The 24056-nt window shown below is 38.6% G+C and overlaps 1 protein-coding gene across 1 annotated transcript in view; it reads right to left on the reverse strand.

Moving 5' to 3' along the window:
- Nucleotides 1–4192: 4192 nt before the first annotated feature.
- MAP9 (microtubule associated protein 9) overlaps nucleotides 4193–24056 on the reverse strand; it is a 26328-nt gene continuing 6464 nt past the window's right edge. Inside the window, exons 4-13 of the mRNA XM_026647850.2 lie at nucleotides 21873–22105; nucleotides 20085–20196; nucleotides 16638–16897; nucleotides 15641–15699; nucleotides 13680–13845; nucleotides 12133–12222; nucleotides 11097–11264; nucleotides 10483–10628; nucleotides 9441–9573; nucleotides 4193–4918 (exon numbers count right to left, since the gene is read on the reverse strand). Of these exons, the coding sequence (XP_026503635.1) occupies nucleotides 4796–4918; nucleotides 9441–9573; nucleotides 10483–10628; nucleotides 11097–11264; nucleotides 12133–12222; nucleotides 13680–13845; nucleotides 15641–15699; nucleotides 16638–16897; nucleotides 20085–20196; nucleotides 21873–22105 (1490 nt within the window). The 3' untranslated portion in view covers nucleotides 4193–4795. The remainder of the gene's footprint in view (nucleotides 4919–9440; nucleotides 9574–10482; nucleotides 10629–11096; nucleotides 11265–12132; nucleotides 12223–13679; nucleotides 13846–15640; nucleotides 15700–16637; nucleotides 16898–20084; nucleotides 20197–21872; nucleotides 22106–24056) is intronic.

Raw genomic sequence — 24056 nt, forward strand, 5'->3', positions numbered from 1 at the left:
AGTAAGATTTCATAAATTAATTTCAAATGAAACCACTGATTCCACTATATCAAAACAAAATTTAATATCAAAATATTTTCCCCTACTATGTACAACAATAAATATATTTACAATATTTGCCTAATTAAGGTAAACTGAGAAGATTTTATACAGGTTAAAGTACATTTATTTATACTTTTATCAGATTTTTCTTGCCAAGTAGGTATCAACCTGTAACTTGAACTAGCACTCAGAAGATAAATTATACAAGACTAACAACTGTTCACCATAATATTTGAAACACTGAACTTGACAGACTATAGATGCCTTTGCATGTCGATAATACTTCACTTTCATCAATGGTAGAAGTATGCTCTCTATAGTGGATACTGGAGAAATTCCCCAGATTCCACTTTGTATTCCTAATCTCCATTTTGTATTCCTAGCTTCCTTCTTGAATAAGCAGGAGTCACTTCACTACTGAGAAGCTGTAGGTCACATACTGTTGGATGCTTTAGGTCACATGACCAGTGCTGCAAGTAGAATGAGGTATGGCCACAAGTATTTCTGGGCTGAGCATGCCCAGTAGAATGTAGGTTACTAAATGTTGCATCTGAAGAAGTGGGGTTTTTTACCCATAAAAGCTTATGTCCAAATAAATCTGTTAGTCTTTAAGGTGCCACCAGACTCCTCATTGTTTTTGTGGTTACTAAATGAGGTATGGCCACAAAGTAATGGAGAACTGGAGCATGAGAAGTAAGGTCAGACGAGGTAATCATGGCTCTCAGGTAAAACAACACAAGTGAGTATGTGCAGAATGAGACAATTCTTGGCAATGAGCACCTGCAGTATAAGGGTAGGGAGAGGTCAAACAGCTCCAGCCTGGGATGGTTTGGAGCAGCTTTGTCCAGTAGCTAAGAATGAGGTAATGTTTAGTAGTGACATGCTCAATAAACAGGAATGAGACAATGTTTAGATTGCGAGAATTCTCAATAGAGGTCTGACAGTATAAAAAGCAGACAACCAGTAGACAAAGATTGGAAGTCAGGAGCTAGTGAGAAGAACTACTGGAAAGAAGTGAAAAGCTGAAAGATCAAGCAGAGCTGACTGACCAGAGCAGCAACAACAGCAGACAAACAGCTGGAATCAATGGATAGTGTAAGCCTGCTAGTTTTTAATTATAGTATAGAGCAGTACAATTTTCGTATGTGCATGTTTGAGATGTGCGTGTGTGTTAATTGTAATTTTCCTATGTAAAACCTAGAGTACAATTTAAGAACTGTTGTTAGCAATCTATTACAGACTGACCATCAGTAGCAGAGCGCACCGCTTAGAATCGTTTACAGTGTTTGCTATTGCAGTTTGAGTGCTCTTTAACTTGCAACAAGGGATTTGTGTCTAATTCATGTTTTTAGATTACACTGTAGTAGAGATTATTAGTTATATTAAATAAAAAGATACTTTGATTTGGAAAGAATACTGCCTGTGTCAAGCACTTTATCAGAAGGTTATACCCATGTCCTCCAAGCGGTTTCCTTAATTATCCTGGAGACTCATACCTCGAAAAGGACAGATTAAGGGGGTGATGGGCACCCCAAAGCCTATTTTTGGGGTAACATAGCCATGATGCTATGGGTTTTTTTACCTCACATTGTTATCCTTTGGTTTTTGAAGTGCTGAGAACATATGCAAGTTGCAAGTATGTTTTGTTATTCTTGAGCGATCAGCCATTATACCTTCCTACTTAAATCCCCCCTAAAAACTCTCCACCATCACATCACCTACAAGACTTATTAAAAGAACAAAACAGAAATAAAGATGTGCACCTGCCTAAACTGAATACCATGTGATACTACCATAAATTTTTCATGTTTCTGCTCCTTTTGTTATTATCCTCAGTTGTACGGTCATGTCTATAATAAAAAAATTAAGATATATGGGGCAGGGAGCTGTCTTTCTTACTCTGTTAAGTGCCTAGCATGCTTCTGAACACTACAAAATTATTTAGATAAGCCAGCATCCCAAATGTCATGTGCTAGTCTAGTTTGTGCATTATTTACTTCAAATTCTTCTGATCTTGATGTGGTCATGTATCAACCCTGCTCCCTGTATATTTTTCATTTTCCTAAATGTTGCTCACTGTGAAGTTTATTCCCAAGATCAGCAAATCTTGTTCTTGAGGGAATCAATAGGGCGTTATACATACATAAAATTCACCGGAGTATATTCTCCCAGAGAGCACTGCATCTTATATAAATTGCATATTATAGGATTTCTCCGTGTTTTACTTCCCTAATTACTCAGTTAAAAATAAAATAAAAAATGGGCATTATGGTTAAACATCTCCCCATATTTCCATATGTAATCACAACTAACTGTAGCCAGAGATTTATTTGCCAAATTCCCGAGGAGGAAACCACACATGGATTTTGAATCTATGGACTGCAAAACATAATCTTCTAATACATTTAGGAAATTGTAACTCACACAAAATATGTAGAGGAAGGGAAAAATAGACACAGCGTACGATCTAATATCAAAGATACCTATCCTTCCTTTCCATAGTATGCTGTATTTTAAAACTGTCCTCCAATATAAAAATTAGCAAACAAAACTATATTTAGTGACAATTAAGGATGTAACAGGACACACTCCAGCCAACCAAAACATGAGCAAGGAAATAAAAAGTTAACGAGATAGTCCTTTCAAACTTCATATTGCCTCCAAAGCTATTGATAATGCACTCCAATGTTCCATGAGGCTTTCACTTCCATCTCCAGCAGATACCCAAAAGCAAGACGTACACCCCTTCTAATATAAACTCTTAACAGTGACCTCTTGTGCTTTTACATAAACAGATCAGCACATCTGATCATTACATATTCCACACATTTATGTTATTCTGCCTTAACACTGCTATGGTCACTGTTAAGATTTTGTATTAGGGTGGAAGTCTAATGAAGCTGGGGTATGTATTACTTTTCGGTATCTGTGGGAGATGGAAGAAAAAGTTTTACGGAGTGCTAAAGTGCATTATCAACAGTGTATGTGTCTTTCTCAAATACAGCCTATGTATGTATTCTGGAGTCAGCATATGAGGAGCAACAATGTAGCCAAAGGGCATGGCCCAGACTATTTTAGATTTCTTGCAAAGGGGAACAAAGAAAAGAGACAATTCAGCAGGGAGGGGAAAATCACCAAGAGGGAAGAATTTTAAACTCTTAAATCTTTCTGTATCACATCAACCCGACACAGCCGGTTGAACACTCTGAGTTCTTTGTTGGTTGATATGGTAATATTACTGTTATTGGTAATATTGCTTGGGGTGCACGAGGGGTATTGGGGGCTGGCTCTGGGAGGAGGCTCAGGGCTGGGGCTTGGGGTGCAGGAGGGGGTGAAGGGTGCAAGCTCTGGGAGGGAGTTTGGGTGCAGGAGGGGACTCCAGGTTGAGGCAGAGTGTTCAGGTGCAGGAGGGGGTATGAGGTGCTGTCTCCAGGAGGGAGTATGGGGGGCTGGCTTTAGAGCTTGGGGAGCAGGAGGGGGTATTGGGGGCTGGCTCTGGGAGGGGGCTCAAGGCTGGGGCTTGGATGCCAGAGAGGGTATTGGGGCTTGGCTCTGGGAGGGGTCTCTGGGCTGGGGCAGGGGCTTGGGGTGCAGGAGGGGGTATTACCATTACCAAGTTGTCACTCTGAGTTTGTGACAATCTAAAACAGCTATGAGAGGCTGCAAATTCTGTTCTCATATTCTCTGGAATAAATCCAGTTATACTGACAGTTAATGAAATTACTGTGCACATACTTGAGTGTATCTGAGAATGGAATTTAGCCTTAAAAAATTTAGTTACTACAAAAGGCTCATATCTTAGCATCAATCTTTGCACATCAGTAGAAGCTCTACTGCAGCTCAAGGTAGCATATAGTCCTAATATTATAGGCTAGGCCCATGGATCATAAAAATATACTTTGGCCCTCTTCACAGAATAGACCTGGCACCATTGATTCAACAAGGACAAAGTTTACTTCAGTTAAATACAGTCAGGACAATTCTGAATGATCCTTTTCTGGGGCTAGCATTATTAGTCCTTTAAACTCGAACTGAAAAAAACCTGATATTTGTGCTGTTGCAAAAGTCTAAGCTATCCATGCATTCTGTACAACTGCACATTGCAAGTTTCATCATACAGTAAAAGCCTCAGGATTGTTGTTGTTTTTTTTTTTTTTTTTTCCCTTTTGCTTAGTGCATTTATTCCCCCTGCCAATCTTCAGGGATTGTTTACCAGTTTGTAAATAATTTGGCTCTGAAGCTATGTTTGAATGATGGTTTAAAATATTTTCTTCTACTTCACCCTGCACTTCGTATGGGAACATACCTAGCATTTGCTTGACCACTCATTTTGGGCCAGATTCTGCCATCCTTACTCAGGCTGAATCCACAGGCAGGCCCACTGACTTCAATGGCACCACTTGTGGGGTAAAGTGCTACTCATATGAAGAAGGGTGTTTTAGAGTCTGGCCCTGCATGTCCTGAACATGAATTTTCACCAAAAGGGGCCAACTGACAAAGTTTAAGCAAGAAATTAAATGCAAAAAAATTACACAAATTAATCTTTTGGTGAAATGTAATGGAAAAGAACAATTGAGCTATTTAGCACATACACCCAGTTGTTCCAACTGAGGAGTCTAAAAATTATCACCCTACAAAAGAAAGGATGCAAGAGCCAGTATCAATTCACTTTAAAGTCAGTTGTGAAATACTGATGATTAGACAATGTCAGAACTTTGGACATGAATTTTCCTCACAAAGGACAATGGACATCTCAGTAGTTCCTTGAGGACACAGCTTTGCCAGGTGGGCTCCATGGAGGAGGGGTTTCATCCTCAAGGATAACCTGGAGCTTCTTTTGTTTTTTCTCAATCTGGTCTCTCCTCTCTTTCTTTTCCTGAAATTAGAGGCAGTTGTGTCAGAGAAGTACTGTGTCAAAGGAAAATTAAATAATTACTATTTTACAAAAGATATTAGTTGAAAGTCCATGATGTTTCATGGGTGCAATTCATAAAATGTAAAAAAAAAAGATGAAAATGGCTGAGAACTTAAACACTGGATCGTAAGAGACTACAAATCCCAGCGATGATTGAACCTGGAGATATTTTAAACAAAAAGTGCTCTCTTCACCCTGACTCAGACCGTCTACACTTCATAGTGACACAAAGTCTGAGTGACAATCCTGGAATCTTATTATACAGAAGATATAGAGGTAATGTTAATGTGCAATAGGGAGTTGTGCTTGGAAGCTCATCCTAGCATCCCTTATAGAAATACAGCTGCACAGCATGAGCAGTGCAACATCCATGCTACAGACTTACATTTCTCCCAGGTTCAGGTGAATGCTTGGAGCTGAGCTATGCTGTGCATTACCCAAACGCGGAGCACAACATACAAGGCATAGGCAAGCTAATTTCTGTATTTATCTTCAATTGACTATTCGCATCTTAATGCCTCAAATATAGGACTCTTGAATTCCAATTTTAAATACTGTTTTCAATAAAAAAGGATGGTGTTTGATGTCTATACCTTTCAGTGCTTTCTAAATTACTCGGGCACTATGCTGTAACAAAACAGGTTTTTAACAGTTTAGCTATAACAAAGCTCTGTCATTTTAATGTCATGCTAACAGTGTCATAAGGTTCTAATGACTTTTTTATAGTTTCAAACATAGCATTGGGAAATTAGAACAATGATGTTGAGCAGCATGTTTGCAAAAATAATTTCACGTTATGTGAAATTTTTAGTTTGTTCCTTTGTAAAATATTTATAATTCATTCTTCATTCTTGGTTTTCAACAGAAATTTCAAAATGGGCAGTCAATGAATTCCCAAACTCTGACTCCTTCTAAAATGCTTTTTGAATTAGGGATGGGCAGTCTGGTTTGGCCAGATTCACATCTAATTATTCCACTGAAATCAATGGAGAGATGCAAGGAATATCTTGGGCCCAAGTGATAATATAAGCTTTGAGGTTCCAGACTAGTTGACTTAACTTTTGCCTCTACAAGCTGCCGCTGCTCTCTTCTCCCCACTCCAAAGCAAACCTTCATTTGACTGACAAAGCCTGAGCTTTTTGACCTTCAGTCAAGCTGCAAGTTAAGTCTTTAGGATTTTCTAAGGGAACACTGTAGTGGTTTGAGGAGGAAAGAGTTTGTACTGTCAAGGCAAAATTTTATATTCTTGTTGAAATACTGAGCTGCATATGAGTTTAGGATGGGTACATACTCTAAAATGGAATAAATATATGATTAGTGCACACTGTTTGGAATATATTCACACATACTGCAGATGTATTTCAGAATTAACTTAATTGCAGTCACTCTGGAATCTGTATTGAGTACAGAAATAAATTTTAGGACTGGTATTTGATATCTAATGATTAAAGAAAAATAGGATTTATCGTATCACTGGTGGCCAGTACTTCACAAATAATATCTTACTAAGGAATTGCACCTTGCTATATGTAACACGGTATTACTGAGTACATGCTGCATAGTATGTTTGTTTAAGGAAAAACCCAATTGCACAGCATATACTCCAGGATGAGCATTAAAGCTGGTCTGGGCAGCTTAATTAAGCATTTCTTGATTTCTTGAGGTTTCAGTTCCTAACCTTAATTTGCATTAATGAAGTTTTTTTTATAGTTTGAGTGTTCTTGTTTTTGTTTGGCTGGTTTTTAAAGAGAGAATTTGATAAGCAAGTCCTGCCAAGAGAGCCCTTCTGCTATCATCTCTCCCACCCCTCGAACATGGCCAAGTAGTCCTCACCACTACTCACAACCCCATGAGAAATAACTTACCAAAAACCTTCCTCCTCCCCAAATAATAAATAAGAGGGTTGTGTGCACACAGGTGTTGTGGGAAGCATAATCAGAATTATGGAAGAGATACAGTAAGAAACAAAATAGCAGCAGCAGCCAGTCATACATTAAATAATGTTTGTTTCGGGGTAGGTTTAAACTGCAGCTGTGAGCGAGACTCCGAGCCTGGCAGACAGACTTGCGCTAGCAGGGCTTGAGCTAGCATGCTAAAAATAGCAGCAGGGATACTGCATGTCCAGAGGAGACTTGGCCTAGCACCCAAGCTCCAGCCCCGGGGGCTGACTGGACTTGAGAACCTGAGCTGCTGGCTGAGGCTCAATGTTCACACTGCTGTTTTTGCACACTTGCTTCAACAAAACTGAGTCAGTGCAACTTTTCTTCATTTACAACATCTGACCAGACCATACCCCACGGCAGTGTGGTTGCAACATAACGATTTTGTTTTATGCAGTTAATGAAGCATTAGGGAGAAAGATAAAAGGAATAGTAGTAAAGCCCATGTTTCAACACTGCTGAGCACTACTACACCACTACTAGGCTAAATTTCCAATATATAAAATCTTTCAAAACAAGCCTTAAAATCTGTAAAATCATCCAAATTATTTCCAACACAAAAAAATAACAAATCTGTAAAACCCATCTAATTCAATTTACCACAACTCCTAGAGCATATAAACGTATAAGGTGCATCATTAGATGAATAATGTTAAAAAACTGGGTGTTGAGCAGTGCTAACCCTCAGAATAAGGGCCAAGCTTCTTAGAGGATACATAAACTTGCTATACTATACAAATCTCCAAGATCTGTAGTTTGAAAAGAGTGCTTACTTGAAATCTCACTACTCACCAGCTAGAATCAGGTGTGGTGTCAGTATATATGCTTGCAAATATTTTAATATGCCTACATGCATCTGTTAATCTATTTCAGGTATTGATATAACTCCATGGTATAACAAAATGGAAATTGAACCACTATTGCTATTAAATTGAGTATCTAAGAGGTAAATAATATCACAAAAACAGAATTTTAATTACTGGACTAACTGTAGAGGAAACAAAGTTATCTTTTTCATCTTAGAGTTTTAGAAGTGTTAATAACAAAAACTCAACATCTCCATTTCTAGAGTTTTAAATTCCAGGATGGAAAAAGTCCTGTCGACACCCTTCCCTTGAGATAAGCATGCACACAATCGGTGAACTCTATGCCACAGTATGACACTTCAGTAACAACAGAATTCCCTGTTCTATTGTATTTTTATGATTTAGAGAGGATTTTAAAATTCCTGTTTTGTGCTATCCATAAAGGCTGCCATTTGCTCCATGAGCTGAAAGATTTAATTAATTCTCAAAACTATTTTTCCCTACTGATTGCTAGTGGGAAGAATTAATAGATTTTCATTACGTTACTTGTCTTCTAATAGAACACTTTTTTACTTATTTACCTTCTTACAGCTACTGACACCAATAATCTGGGTACATACAAAAATCCTCTTAGTTACCTAGATAATAAATTGACAACTTGAGTCATACAAGTGTTCTTTCCCTAAATTTATAAAAAGTGAAAGTTTTACATTCTCATTGTTTTTATATAAGCCTAAATACTGCTCTGGCCAACAGAGCAAGGATGAACAGAAACATTGGCTGATGTGACCTCCAAAATACAGAGACTTGAGCCACAGCCAAGGGCAAGATTTCAGAAAATGGACAGAGGAGATGTGAGGTGGGGTACAATCTGCTCCCGTTCAGAAGAGCAGCAACAAGCATGCCAGTTAGGCCCTGATCCTGCAAACACTTGCACATACTCAGCTTTAAACATGTAAGTAGGTGCTTCACTTTAGTGGGACTATCTGTTTGCAGGATTGATGCCTCAGTGTGCTGCCGACAGCATCACCACAGGTGGTGGTGGGGATGGGGCAGAAGAAGCTAGACATTCTCCTAATCAGCAAATCAAACCCTTTGAGAGCACAGTATATGTTCCTGTGCATTAGCTATCTGTATCCTAGGGTTCCCCTGAGCGGTAGTAAAGAAATCTTGACTTGTTTGGTTTTTGTGGGACTGGAAAGGCTCCTAATGACTTCTTCCCACAATAGCACATCAGAGGTCACCCCTTCCTATCAAATGGAGGTAATCTCAATCCTTAGTGTAACTGTTCTTATTTATTTTGATTTATACAACTTCCCATATTTAAAACTGTTTCCTTGAATCTAAATGCACTCACTTTTGCAGCTGGTGCTGCTTCTAGCCTTTGCTGGTTCTGTGCTGTGCTGAGTTGGCCCTTCAGAGGTGGCTCTTCCTGACATTGAATGGGAGAAGAGAAGACTGTACTTTCACTAACTGTAAAATGCAAAGAACTCTATGGCACATAGATAGGGAGACTATATCCTGTGCATGCCAGATGTCGTATACACTGCACTTTTAAGTGATTTGCTAAAATAACTCTCAGAGGAACTGCATGAAAAGGTATAGTACTGCCATCACCTGGCCACTTTCATAACATGATGAAAAGCATTGACGATTATAATTCAAAAGTTATTCACACGCATTATTTGTTAAAAAACACAAGCATAAATGTAGTGAAGTGTGAAAAAATATGTTTACCAGCCATCTTTCATATTCCTCCAGAGCCCTTTTATCTTTTTCTTCCCTTTCAACCTGTTCTATTTCTTGCTGTCTTTTCTCTTGGATTTTTTCTGTCTTCTTTTGTTTTACAAATTCTTCCTTTTTCTCATTCCTAAATATGGAGAGAAATATAAGATACTATTCACTGAATTAAAAAAATGCTGCAAATGTGATTGGTTAATCAAACATCGTGAACAGTACCAGGAATTGACATTTATGTCTATTGACAAATTTGATAACATGGTTGGAGGATAAACTACAAACAAAACTTAAAAAAATCTTCAAAGGCCACCTATACATGCACAAACCCTCTGAACCATCAAGATATGCACATGTATAAGCTGCATTGCCCCTTAGTGTTATTGTAATCCTTGTTCTTCCTTCTCCCTTTCCTCACATTTTGTGTCATCTCTAAAATTAGACTATAACCTCTTCAGGGTAGGAATCAGTCTCACTTGTTCTGTAAAGCACAAAGCACACTTCTTGGTGACATTAGAAAAAAAATCTATCCAGCAGACATGTATCTCATGTACTGGTGAATATACCTGGTTTGTCCAGACATTTGTTAGATTTCCAAGAAACACAATAGACTATATAAAACCCCAAATTGTAGTGCCCGCTTTTTTAATCGTGGGTTACTAATTAAGCATGAGATTGGTAGTACAAGGTTCCATGCTATCCAATGTACCTCACTTTTGATTTGCAACATTCATACTTTTCAAATCATTGGCTTTTCTTGAGAAGAGACTTTCAATTTAGCAGATTGAATAGAAGCTGTATGGCAAGTTTTATAAGGTGGACAAATGAGAACGAAAATGAAGCTACCACACTCACATTTGGGAACAATGACCCTGACCCTGTGAGGTGCTAAGCACCCTTCCCTCCCACTGATTTCCGTGAGAATTGAGGATCCTCAGCCCCTTGCAGGTTCAGGCCCTCAGGCCAAATATTCCCTGCAAAATGATTAGACATAGGTGCTGGCCCATACACAGTTATGTAACTAAATCCTCTGTAGCAGTACCATTTATCAACAGCAGACATGCTGTCTCGTTTCTTTTCTGCAATAGCTTCCTCTTCTTTCTTCTTCTTGATTCTTTCAGCTCGTTTTTCCTTTCTACTTTGTTCTCTTAGATATTCTGCTTTCTTTTCTTTCCATTTTTCAAATGCCTAAAGAAGACCTCAAGTTCATTAGCAAAGTTGCATATCATCTTTGTTCCAAAACTTCCCTTACATTATAGATATTTTTCTTTCCTACCCATCCCCCTTTGGATTGCTCATTCACAGGGTTTTAGCTCCACAAAACATACTGCTACAAGGAGCAAGAAGAATTTACTACTCCCAGCTCCTTAGAAAAGCCTTTCTGCTGCCAACACGTTACTCAGTTGATTAACTATTTTATGTATATGGAACAAAGTATTTCACATTAAAAAAACCTAAATGTCAATAGAAAAAATGTGTGTATGTGCATAGGATGAGAGATTAGCCCCTGCTACAAAGAAGACAGTCTAGACATGAATTCTCCCAAAGATCGGGGTATCCGGCTCTAGGGGTATGGTTTGGGTCCATCTCTTGTTGTCAACTACATTTTTACTAAGGACTCTCTTGAGTTAAGTGTGTCAGGTATAGATTTCTCACTGCCTTTTGAGCTTCTTCTTTTTTCTCTTCATTCTGTTCTGCTGCTCTCCGTTTCTTCAACTCCTCAAGCTTCTTTTTTTCAGCTAGTTTCTTTTTTGCTTCTCTTTCTTTCATTGCCTTCCAGGCTTCAAAAGATGCAATTGCTTCTTCTTTCTTAGTAGCTTCTTTCTACATAAGAAAAATTTATACTTCAGAAAATGTTGCATTTCATAAACTCTCAAATGTAGTGTTAGCCAAAGAAACAAATGAAAGAAAACTGACTTGCAGAAGACATTCTAAATGAGTGGTTCAGTTGTGATTTGAACTACTGCTCAAGCATGACCAATTTTTGTGACCTATAATATGAGGCTGTTTTCTACAAGATTGATAGATATAAAAACTACTATGATTCACTTCTGAAGACTGTGTATAAAAAAACATTAGTTCTTAAATAATAAATTCTCTTCATTTTTCCTAAGGAAGATGAATATAATATAATTGCATACATGTTGCTTTAAATGTAGACGCTTACATACAGCTGAATATAGAAAATCTTCAGACACATGACTTCTTTAAATTTCATTGCTGAAATACAGACTATCCCATAATCATCATAATAAAAACACAAAGATGGACCCAGACTGCTGGCTGCAGTCAAGAAGCACAAAGTGAAACATGAAGGGAGCTGCAAAGATAGTTTTAATTTATATGGCATCCAAGGATTCTAAGGGTGCAGGGAAGCACCAGCTACACCCCTCTTTTCCCTAGCCACACTCCCTGTGGCAGCCACAAGGATTAGGACATATAAGAGCTATTACATCAGCCCCATTCCACATAAACTGGAGCAATCTTCTTGTGGCTCGCTATGATGGATTTAGAGATGCTTGTTGATGGTTGAGGGGTTGCAAAGTGGCTCCAATGAAGGGGATTTCCACTATTTCATTTCTCTGCTTCTTTCCTTTTTTAAATACATCACAACAAATATTGTAATGACATTACTTTACAGAGTGGCAGTTGGATAGCTCCTATTTAATCAAATATTTACATTTAAACAAACCTTTTCATTTGCATTCTTTAAATTTTCTGCTTTGTTCCTTTTAATTCTCTGCAGTTCCAGTAGAAAGACTCTTTTCTTTTCCAACCAATCCTATAAGATTAAGGAAAAAGCTGTAGCTGAAGAGTTTTAAGCAGTAACTAGATCTTGTACCAAAGTAACTGAGTATTATTGATAAAGCAACATCTGATGTAATGACCATAGGCAATGCTGACAGTATTTCTGTTTTCATATATAAAAATCATCATCATCATCATTTTATATATGCAAACTATTACTATAGCAATAAGCCCATTTGGATGAGGTATCATTTAAACCACATTCTGAGGATCTGCAGCACAAAAAATATTCTGATCAAAGGTTTCAACTTTTAAGAATAAAACTTAAGAAATTAATAACTCTATTTTAACAAAAAGATTTCAGTATGGAAATAAAAGAAAGAGAATGTGAGCATGGAAGGGCAGGAAAGAAGGAGGAGCTAACTGGTTGATTTACCTCCAATGTTAAAATCCTGGGGGGTGGAGGGATGGGAGAGCAGAGCAATATAAATGACATAACACTACGTCTCAAAATCTTCAATAGGGCATCAGAAAAATAGTTGTTGGGGAGCGAAGGAAGCATCCCCATGTATACATATACAAGAATGAGCTGCAGCTACTAAACCTTTTAATACAAAATATCTACAACCATTATTTTAAGTTTCCCCTGGGTGATTTTTGTTTTAAAAGTACAGAATACATTTTAGCCATTTAGGATCTACAGGATCCCAAAATTTAGTAAAAAACTCTAACCTATTATATGTTTAATTCAGAAATATCTGCAATGAAAAGTCCTCAACCCATTGGCTTCAAGGGCTATAGACATCCACAAAGTTTTAGAAGTGGGTGAGTGTTTTCAGGATCAGGGTCAAATTTTGTACATTTGTTCATGTGTTTAGTATGTTGTACTGAGAAGCTAAAATATCTCAGTGAAGACTATTTGACTTTAGAAAGTGGCTATGAGTCAATGAACACAAAATACTTGAGACAACATGACATTTAGAACCATTAAACTGTTTAGTTAAGTGAATATGATTTTCCTTATGCGGAAATAACTTATGATCAATAGACGGCTATGACCACAGTTGAGATTTATGCTCACTTTTACTACAGAGGGCAGCAGAATTCAGATAAATTATGCTGCTCCAGGGAAAAATGTAAGATCTGACATCAAGTTCTTTTTACCTTTCCCATTAAATGTGCCTTTGGAACAGAAAATACAGAGAAAAGAATGTATAGGATGTATAGGATACATATTAAAAATAAAAAACAACAAATATAATAATGGAGATCATCTATTGTGTTTAAAAACATTTTGCCACAACAGTAAAATAGAGATAAGTTTGTTTCTTTCTCATCTGAATCCACCCTTTGTAGTGAAGCATAATTTTTTAAGAATAAAAAAAAGTCTTGATTTAAGAAAGGTGCATACACACATTGAGTATAATTAACAGGCTTTTATTCTTATTGGTAGGATCTTTTCATGCAGGCTTTTGATATGCCAAAATTTACCTGATAAACAGCTGCTCGTAGACTATCTGCTTTGTCAAGCTCAGCACTGTATTTTTGTAAGTGTTTATTGTCCAAGACCTTTAATGTTCCCAAGTATTGAGAAGATGTAGTTGTAGATGAAGGGATGGTTTTCCCAGCTTTCTTCAAGTATGTAGAGGACAGAGACCTGTGAAGCATCAATTCATAAATATATCAAAATAAGCTTTCAGTTTCTTATAGTGGATGCCAGGTAGAGCGCCTTCTCATTGAAGTTACTTCAAGATATTGCTTATAATCCTGTTTTCACAAGGTTATATCTTTTGGGGGGGGGGGGGGGGGGGGGGGAAGAGGAGGAGACAGCCTGAATTGTCCATTTCTGCTTTTACATTGATTTTATCACTACTAAAACAACCTGCAGGACCTACAAAAATTCTGCTAGCCAACCCAATAGAGAATGTGAACTCCACAAACACAATAATTTCAGTTCAAAAGTATTAGAAGCCCTATATGCTTTAACCTAACAAGAACATGTTGAGACAGGTACAAACTGTTACTCCTGAGGGCATTCTGCGCCAAAAATTAAGAATTCTTCAAATTTTATTTATCAAATAAATGTGGAGGCTCCAGCATGGCATTGGGGAGCACAGGCCACTGGCTGCACAGAGGTGGGAGATCACTGTGCATCTCCCCCCTGGAACATGGACTCAGTGGAGAGGCTGCACCCAACCCTGACACAGACCAAGGACCGGACCTGCCCCAGAAACACACCAGGGCCTTGCCCCTCCGTGCCAGATGCACCAAGTGTGGGCAGGCAGGCTCAGCAAAGTAGGATCCAAGTGTGGAGGGATCCAGGTGTGGGTTAAGAGGGTTCTATGTAGGGCAATCTGGGTGCGGGTGGCTCAGTGGGGGGGCAGGGGAGAATCTGGATCCACAGGGGCTTGTTCTGGGGTTCTGGGTGCCATAGTAATGGGAGTCTGTCCAGGTGAAGTGGTTGAGGCTCAGCCAGGGTCTGTGTCGGGGGGGGGGGGGAAATAGAGCTCGGCGGGGGTGTCTGGGTTTGGGGGGTCAGTGGGGGGTTTACATGCTGGAGGAGTGGGGCTCAGTGGGGTGGGGATCTAGGAGCAGCTGGTTGCGGCTTGGTGGGGTGGGGATCCAGGTGGCTCATCAGGGTGGTCCAGGAGCAAGGGTGGGGGAGACTCGGTTGGAGGGATTAGGTATGAGGGGGTCTGGATGCACAGGGGTTGAGCGGATGGGGGACCAGCTCCCTGTACAAGGATCCCTCCCCCTGCAGCTGAGGAGCGATGGGTGCAGGAAGCAGAGGGGATGAAGAGTTTGCAGAGATTCCTGCAGCTGGGGGAGAAATCTGGGGTCTCTGGATGCCATGCAGGGGAAGAGGAAGTCATGTCCTCCCCAGCCCAGCCGGGACTAGAAGCTGAGCCCAGTGCAGGGTAGGAACCACCAGCCAGGTCTTCCCCAGTCCTGCCCCTTGCCCCACAGTGATTTACCTCTCTGCTGGCTTCCCTGGGCACCCAAAACATACTGCTGGGGACGGTCACGTGACCGTTCTTGTGGCTTCCCTTTGCTTCCCCATCAGAAAGTCATTTTTCTGCAGGTAAGCAAAGAAATCTGTGGGGGACATAAATTCTGCACATGTGCAGTGGCACAGAAATCTCCCAGGAGTAAAACCGTGGGCTAGAGTCACTTGTGGGTCTCATGGCACAAATAGATGAAGATTTTGACAAAGGCCCTTGGTGGGTCTGATCTGCCAGTGGAGATGTGGAGGGTTGTCACCCTGCAAAAAAGCTGCACCTCCCCTCCTCCAGCACCCTTCCACAGAAGGCCAAATGTTGGTGACAGGGTGATGATGGGTGTGATGAATGAGTGGCCAGTGTGTGTCGATCATGCGTATCTTACCTTTCTGAAGAGATCATATCAGATGGGATCAGATTGTAAACATTGACATATCGGTATCGTTTACTTACCTGCTTGATGAAGAAGGTCTCACTTTTTGTGAAAGTGTCTCCTTATATTCAAATTCTTTCTAACAAACCGAAAAGGAAAAATAAAAATATTATACCTGTCAAACAACAAAACCAGTTCTGCAGCATATACTCTGGAAATGCTGTATCAGAGGCTTCATAAAATACAGGAGTGCAAAATATGAATGCAAGGAAGGTGAACAAGTATTTTCTGCCATTCTTTGTGCTTATTATAATCAACAAAATGTAGCCAAGATGAAGTCCAGCATGATCTTATAAATAAAAACCAAAATAAAGTATACCATAATCTCCATTATAGTACTTTACACAGAAACATCACTATTTAGTCGGGATTACATTTTAAAAGTGTCTTAATATAGAAAGAGAAAGTAGATAGTATACAGTTATTATTCATTACTTGTATTACCAGCGCGCTGAACAGTCCTAGTTATGGACCAGGACCCCAGCATGCTGGGCTCAAATAGAACAAAAAGACAGTTCCAGCCCTAAAAAGCTTTCAATCTAAGTATAAGTATATTCTCTTTTTGCCTTGTACTATAGCTAACACTTACCATATGCATTATACAAATCACTGGTGTGAACAGCACTTAAAACATTGTAAATTAGACCTTCTGCTGGCATATTCACCTCAACTGATCTAAGCCAGTTTATACCTCCTAAAGATCTGACCCGGTTTATTTTAAATTCTAGACGTGGATTTAAATAAGGCCAACAAGCCCAAAGTTTGGTACCTTTTATTTGTTTTTAAATATTCATTGAATGTATGTTCCCCTCATCTTATAAAATAGCATCAATTTTGAGAACAGAATCAATACCAGAAACCAGGCAGTAATGGGTGGCTTCTAATATTGATTCTATTATAAAATAATATCTGTACATATACAAGATGGAACCAACAAGTTTCATATGATAACTTTTCATTGAAGCTTCCAGGTCTTTATTATAAATTATGATACAAAATTATATGTTTAAAAGATACCTTGTCCGAGTCCTCTGAAGTGCTCATTTCCGCCATGTCTTCAGATTTATCATTCAGTGACATTTCCTTTATGCCATCAGCAATGAATTTCTCTTCCAATGTTTGCAAATTTTCTTCAAGCTGGTCATCAGTTGATTTCTGTAGTTTCTTAGTTTTCTCATACACTGTAGTCATCATTAGTTCTATCACAGATGGCGATTTTCTGCCATTATTCTCCAATTTCAAATCCCTGCAGTCATCATCTACTGTTTGATCCTGGGCTAAAGCAAGTCAAAAAAAACAATATGGGAGATGAGAAATAAGACATCAAGAGATGTAATTTTTAAGAAAAAGTTTGTGGTTCATTAATTGAGATATTTCTATACGGTACTTAAAATATTCATGTATGAAAAAGCTCATTAAGCTTAATACAAGACAAATTATCTTCTGTATACCTTAATAACTTACAAAAGTATACATAAAAATCATATTACAAGTTAATATTACTGCTGCAACAAATGTATTTTTTTATTTTAAGGCAAGTCGCAGCAGTTTTGAGATAAAACAGTTCAGCAAAACTGTAAACTATTTAGTCACCTGATCAGATCCAGACAAGTTTCTAACATGAAGTAACAGCAAGAAACATTTGGATCACATCAAGAGCTACTCTGGCGTTCACTGAAGTATTATAGAGGTTTTTGCAAAACAATGGCAGAACACACTTTATATGCTATTTCTGACTCAGATACACATTTTCCCCTTTGGAACAGGAAAATTTTGCTAAGTAGCTGATGGCGGTTTTTTATGCAGCACTTAAAAAATACAAATCAAAGACTAAATGTATGCCTCACTGGAATAATCATTAATTAGCATTCATTTTAAAAAGGCTTTAAACAGGTATTCCTAATGTAATTTACACTGTGATAAATATAGGATTTCTATACCTGTAAAACATAAAGACAAATATCAAGAGAAGCCATAGTAACTCTCAAGTTACATTCCTGTGCACATTTTTGGTGGAATTCTGAAAGGAGGAAGTGACAGGGAATTAGCTACGAGATCACTGCAGCTATGCAGCTGGGCCTACAATTTGGAGAGTGTGATCTAAGACAATGAATTGGAGATCTCTGTATCCTATAAGGCTTCTATAAGGTAACATTTGGACAAGTTCTAATTTGAAGGTGTGAAAGCTAAATCACTGGAAAGTCCAGAGTACTAATGAGAACTCTAATTGTGCACAATTTCTGCATTATTATATAAACAAGTTTCTGTCTCCTGTGGTTAAGTAAAGTTTGCATATTTTATTTGCATATCACTTTCCAATTATAGGTATTAGAGGAGTTTACAAAAATTAATTAAACCGCAACACTTGCCATTGTCCTATGGAGTTAGTGGACAGGGCACTGGACTGCAAGCTGGGACACCTGGTTCTATTGCTAGCTCTGCCACTGATTTACTGTGTGACTTTGGACAAATCACTTTACTTCTGTGCCTCAATTTGGAAGATGGAGATTACAGTACCATCTTCCCATAGTGCTTTGAGATCTCTAGTTGAAAAATGCTATAAGACAACCATTATTATTGTGATATCTTCCTTGCCAGATCAGACTATAGCACTCCCTCTTAGAACCATTCCACTTGTTCCCCCATCTACAGACTACAGTATCAAGTTTACATTTCTTATTTTCTCTTTCAATGCCCTGAACAAATCTGCCCCAGACTACATCTCAGTATTGTTTGTCTGTCATATTTGTCCTTCTTCGTTTGCTCCACAAATGTCCTCATCTTCACTACTTCATCTCTTCTTTCCATGCATGGAAAACCTCTCCAATCAAGTACAACAGGGCTCACCATCCTCTCCATGTTCAAAGCTGTCCAAAAGACTTGCTTCACCATAATGCCCACAAGCATTAACTCACATCAAATGTATTCTTCAACCCAAGAGTACAAACTAAATATATATATTACATGACACTTTCCAGTCATCCCTCAGTTTATATGTTATATCCTTTTTTTAACCCTTTGTCCATCTTGTCTACATGGTAAACTTTTCAGGGCAAGGACAACTACCTTTTATACATATTCTATAACACACAGCACAGCGGGGCCCCATTTAAACTCTATTAATTTCTTCTATGAGTCCGCCTGTACATCTTATCTATCTGTATCAGTCTTACAGATTGTAAACTCTTTGGGGCATGGATTCTCGGTATGTCTGTGTCTTGTACAATGCAGAAACCAAGTAATATTTATCATCCCCATTTAAGCAATAGTAAACAGAAATACAGAGAGGATAAGTAACTTGAGCAAGTTCACAAAACCAGGAACAGAATGCAGACATTGTAATTTCCACAAGACCATCCTCCCATTATACATGAAATGGTGACCAACAGTTTATCTAGTCAGTTGTTAAGATAGATCTGTGCCTGGAAGGGGTGAAGGAGGATGAGGGACATTTGAAGGCAGATGGAGATTATTAATTAAAGAAAGTGACTAGGTTGGAATGGAGAGGGAAATTCAGGAGCAGTAGTTTAAGCAAGTCTCAAAGATGTTTAGACAGTGTTAAGTACACAGAATATGAGCAAAGGTAGGAGCTCATTTCTCAAACTTTAGTCTGTCTTCCTAAAAAGAATGTTTATCTAGTTCTTATGTATCATGCTTTCTGACACTATTCAGAACTGCTTGTAACAAAGAACCTGCAAACAACATCAGTTATGATTTCAATTTGTTAATGTAACTATAGTAAACTTCCAGAAGCCATCTTAGGTTATATCAACACTACACATCACTTTCAGCAGTGTGAAGTGTACATGTAGTTACACACCCCAGGAAAAAGTAGGCAGTGTCCACACTGAGCTGTGTAGCTACACGTCACTGAAAGGCTTTGGCAAGAGGGAGGCAGCTGATGCCTCCCCGCTACCAGAACCTTCCCCCCACTGGGGGAGTCTTTTCATGGAGGGGAAAGGCTCCAAAGCAGGAAGGCAGCAGGACACTACGCTGCTAAAAATAGCAATGTAGATAGGAAGGCTCAGCTTGGGCAAGTAGAAAATGTGTAGGGTATGTATTCACATACCTATCCACATCCTTTCGGTATGTCTTTACTCGCCTAAGTCATGCCCCACTACATGGCTACACTACTATTTATATTAGGGGGGCTACATGGGTATGTATACTATAGGCCACCAAAAGCGGTGTGTAGTGTAGATGTAACCTTATTGATTACTCCTCTGCAACAAACTGACACCAATAATACATAATAATGCAGGGGAGATGCATACTGCAGCTAGTCTCAGATTTCTAAAATAAACTTGGGGTTGGATCCACCTCTATCAATGGAAACAGACTACATTGACATCATGGACAGTAGTATCAGGCCCTTAAAAGTTGCTTATACTAAGCAATTATATTATTTCACTGGTTGCACATATTCAAGTATAATGCTTCTATATGAAGTATATTGATTTCTACCTTTTGAAGGAGAGCCTTCGCCACACATTAACAAATTGGAGTCTCCAGATGTTTCATCAGCTGAATGAAAATGAATAGGGAACGGTGGTGGAGAGCTTGTTAGCCATGGACCCTTAAAGCAGAAAGTGACAGCATAAGCAACATGAACAATTCACACCAAATCAAAATCAGTTAACTTGCTTCTAAAACATAGTTTTCTATGCAATATTTATTTAAAGTTCCTTAAGAAAAATATGGCTACTGTTTAAATTAAAGGAGATGTAAAGGTAAACAAACAGATTTTAAAAAGGGCATAAACTCACCACACATTAAGGTCAAATCCTGCCCTTAATAATGAAGCAGATGGCTTGTCTATACTGCCCCACAGTTTGGACTATAGGGGCATGAAAAGAAGTGATGTTAATGCAAACTAGGAACCTTTTAGTTTGTGCCTGCAACATCCACACAGGGGAGATACAGCACAGGACTTTGGTGGGCAATGCTAGTAACACCCCCTTAGTCCCAAATGTGGAGCAGTAGATATGGCCAAAGAAGAGCAAAGATGATGTCAGCTGTATCGTCTGCCATAAGAATCCTGCAGGCACAATTAGGCACTTTCCCCATGGCAGGACATAGCAACAAGGAGTAGTGTTCAACCTGCTGCTGTTCCTCTGAATACTGCTGATAAGTAGCATATATACTAGTCAGTTTGAGACTCAACATAGGCCACTACCCTTCCTCTGTGGAAAGGTTCTGCATACTGACATGGTAACTAGGTGTACTGCCTAGAGCATTTTTCTATTTTATGGAGGAAGGATTCTGTCCCTATGACCTTCTTTCCACACCATCATCCACCAATTTTGAGAAAACAAAATTAATGCAGTCATCCTTAGGTCTCTGTTCACAGCATAAAGAAATCTTTACATACAACTTATTAGTCATGTTACATTGGTGAAGAAAAATGTGCATGAAAAGGGATAGAACTTTTTTATAACAACATACCGCTAGGCTTGGAAGGATTAGATTTTTACTGGTAAATGTCAATTTCACTGTGCACACACAAATCCACTAAAAATATTTCCATCAATAATAATAAAAATTTACAGATAGGTAAAGTAAAAAAAAATGATGCTATTTGTTTTGCATATTTAGACATATGATGTTGACAATTTATGTTTTAATGGCTATAAAGCTTTAACTTTCTGAACCTTAAGGTCTACTGTGATCAAATAATTACTGTCTGACCCCCCACCAGATTGTTTGACTCCATCCATAATTTCCTGCAACAGTGAAAATTTAAATAAGTAAATACAAAAAATTGCTTAAAACCCATAATTTTGCACAACTATGAAAAACTAAATCAATAAAAATTGGAAAAATGCTTTAAAATAAACAATGATATTATTCATTGAAATTATAAAAAATAAAGATCAAATTCTGCCAATATTAATGACCTATAGTTGAGAACTACTTCCTTGTAGATCAATAAAGAGATACAGCAAGGCAACAGAATGCTCAAAGTTGCAAATGTAGGAGACTATTTAACACAGAAGCTCCACTTTTTCAATCCAAGGAGCAATGCTGCTTGAAAACTTGATTAAATGTACCTCTTTCACCCTCTCCCCACCCCCTATTTTTTTGTTATGGAAAATGGTATCACAATCACAGGTGAATAAAAAGGGTGTTTGGAAAAAAGCCTCTAATGTAGATTATGTTATTCCACAGTCTAGAATAGGCAAAACATACGTAGAAGAAAAAAAAATAGATAACTATGCACAAACATAATAGATACTACAATAATTCTCTTACCTCAGGACTAGGGCTTTCAGCAAGTGCCCTTTTCTCAGATGTTGTTATTTTGTCACTCAGCCTAGTCAGGGAGGATGGTGCAGAAAATGAAGATAATCTGTAACTAGAAGAAGCCTTATCTTCTGCCTTGGCAACATCTTTGTCTTCTACATGGCTGCTCTTTCTTAAGACACTTCTTGGTTGAGGTGATGGTTTATAATGATCATCCAGTGCAGAAATACTGACATTCTCAGCTGACAATAAATATTGTTATTTCAACATCATCCACTAAAGATATTTTATTCAGTCTGGAATATTATTTTGTCAGTTTAGGTTTGACTAACATTTTCAGATGAATCCCTATCTTCAGTAAATAAGCAGCAGTGACCATGATATATTACTTTAAAAAAATGAAGTGTCCTGAGGCTCTTACTACAATGAAGATGAAAACAACAAAACCAGAACAAATGCAGCCAAGTATATGAGAGAGAGAGTTAAAAAACATGTCTTCAGAAAATTTTAACCAAGTTTTGAAGCTTTGAATGCAATGTAAAGACACAGGCCAGAAGTTCATCTTTCAATGTATTATGTTCTCTGTACATATTTAGATATACACTTTGAGTATTATACTTGGGTGTTTATCTGGGGCCAGAAAGACAAACCTAATAGACTGGATAAACCTAATAAAGGCAGCAAAAACAGCATCAGTCTAATGCAGCACTGCTGTGGGAAGACCTTCCATTGTGATCCTTCTCTATTCTTTTTATAAGTCTACTAGACTCATTACATGAACCCATGTGCTCCCTCTGCACAGGGCAGAATAGATCCATGTGTGGGGAAAAAATAAATGCAGTGAGAAGGGTGGTGGGAGGGGCCAGGTGACTACTGGGATATTTGCCCCCTTCTATGCATCAATCACTGTTCCTTTTGTAAAAAGTTCAGGGCTCGGCAGTGACAAAGAAATAAAGTGTGCTGTCAAGGAACAGGGTGAAGGAACCTGGGAACAGCCACTACAGTCAGCATTTTCCCAGAAAAGTTGCAGACCCTTCAAAGCAGTGCTAAATTAATGCCTTTTTTTCAAGCAAAAACTAATTTTCCACAATCAACAGCTGTCCCCAGGCAGCCAGTGGCAGTACAGCTATCCTGCCTGACATCTTTCACAAGGACTAGATTCATTCAGAAGAGAGGGAACACTGAAATGTGTTGCTTGGTGTGCTTCTCTGCATGCTAACCCATATCCAAAATGAACTTCCAAACCCAGAGCTAGCCATGGAAATATTGGTGTCTGAGCATTAGGAAGTAACAGTACAATTAGGGCGACCAGATAGCAAGTGTGAAAAATCGGGATGGGTGCAGGGGGTAATAGGAGCCTATATAAGAAAAAGACCCAAAAATCGGGACTGTCCCTATAAAATCGAGACATCTGGTCACCCTAAGTACAATGGGTGTGCTTAGTGCCGTTTTCTAAAACATCATTTCATAAACCCTATAGTGCAAACAAGGGTGAAATTCATCTCAGTGCACAGGGCTCATCAAGGCCATCCACACTGTTTAAACACTAATTAAACTCTTAGTGGGAGGAAAGACTTGCAAATAAATAAAGTGAATTTGTCCTCAATAAGCCATTAGAATATCAAAGAAAGAGGCCAAGTTTATCCTTCATTAGAGGAAGTCACTGACCAGAGATTAGATCAAATTGCCTAAACATGAGATAATTTAAAATTGGTTGCCTGTTGGAAAGGAGAAGCAGGTGTCTGTGTACTCGCTTTTTAGATAAAGGACATATGAACTTTTGTCTGTCCAAAGAAAGATTTTCAGATTAAAGTACCTGAAGCTTTGCTGCCACCATGTGTGCGTGGAAGTGGGGAATTACAAAGTGTTTGCTACTGTTCATCACGCACCACTCATTGCAGTTTGTGTTTTCCCATCATTAATAGTAAATGGGCCATGGATTTATCTCAAGATAAAATATCATTGATATGTGGCAAGTTACTGCATGGCAAACCAGGATCTGAATCAACAGCGCACAAGCTTGCCACGCAGTAATGTCACTTGTGGACACTGCTACAGCGTAAAATCCCAGAGTGCGGCTTACCATATAAACCTCTACCCCTATATAACGCTGTCCTCGGGAGCCAAAAAATCTTACTGCGTTATAGGTGAAACCGCGTTATATCGAATTTGTTTGATCCGCCGGAGTGCGCA

Source organism: Terrapene carolina, unplaced genomic scaffold (genome assembly GCF_002925995.2).
Source record: "Terrapene carolina triunguis isolate 2854851 unplaced genomic scaffold, T_m_triunguis-2.0 Scaffold66, whole genome shotgun sequence".
Taxonomy (NCBI): domain Eukaryota; kingdom Metazoa; phylum Chordata; order Testudines; family Emydidae; genus Terrapene; species Terrapene triunguis.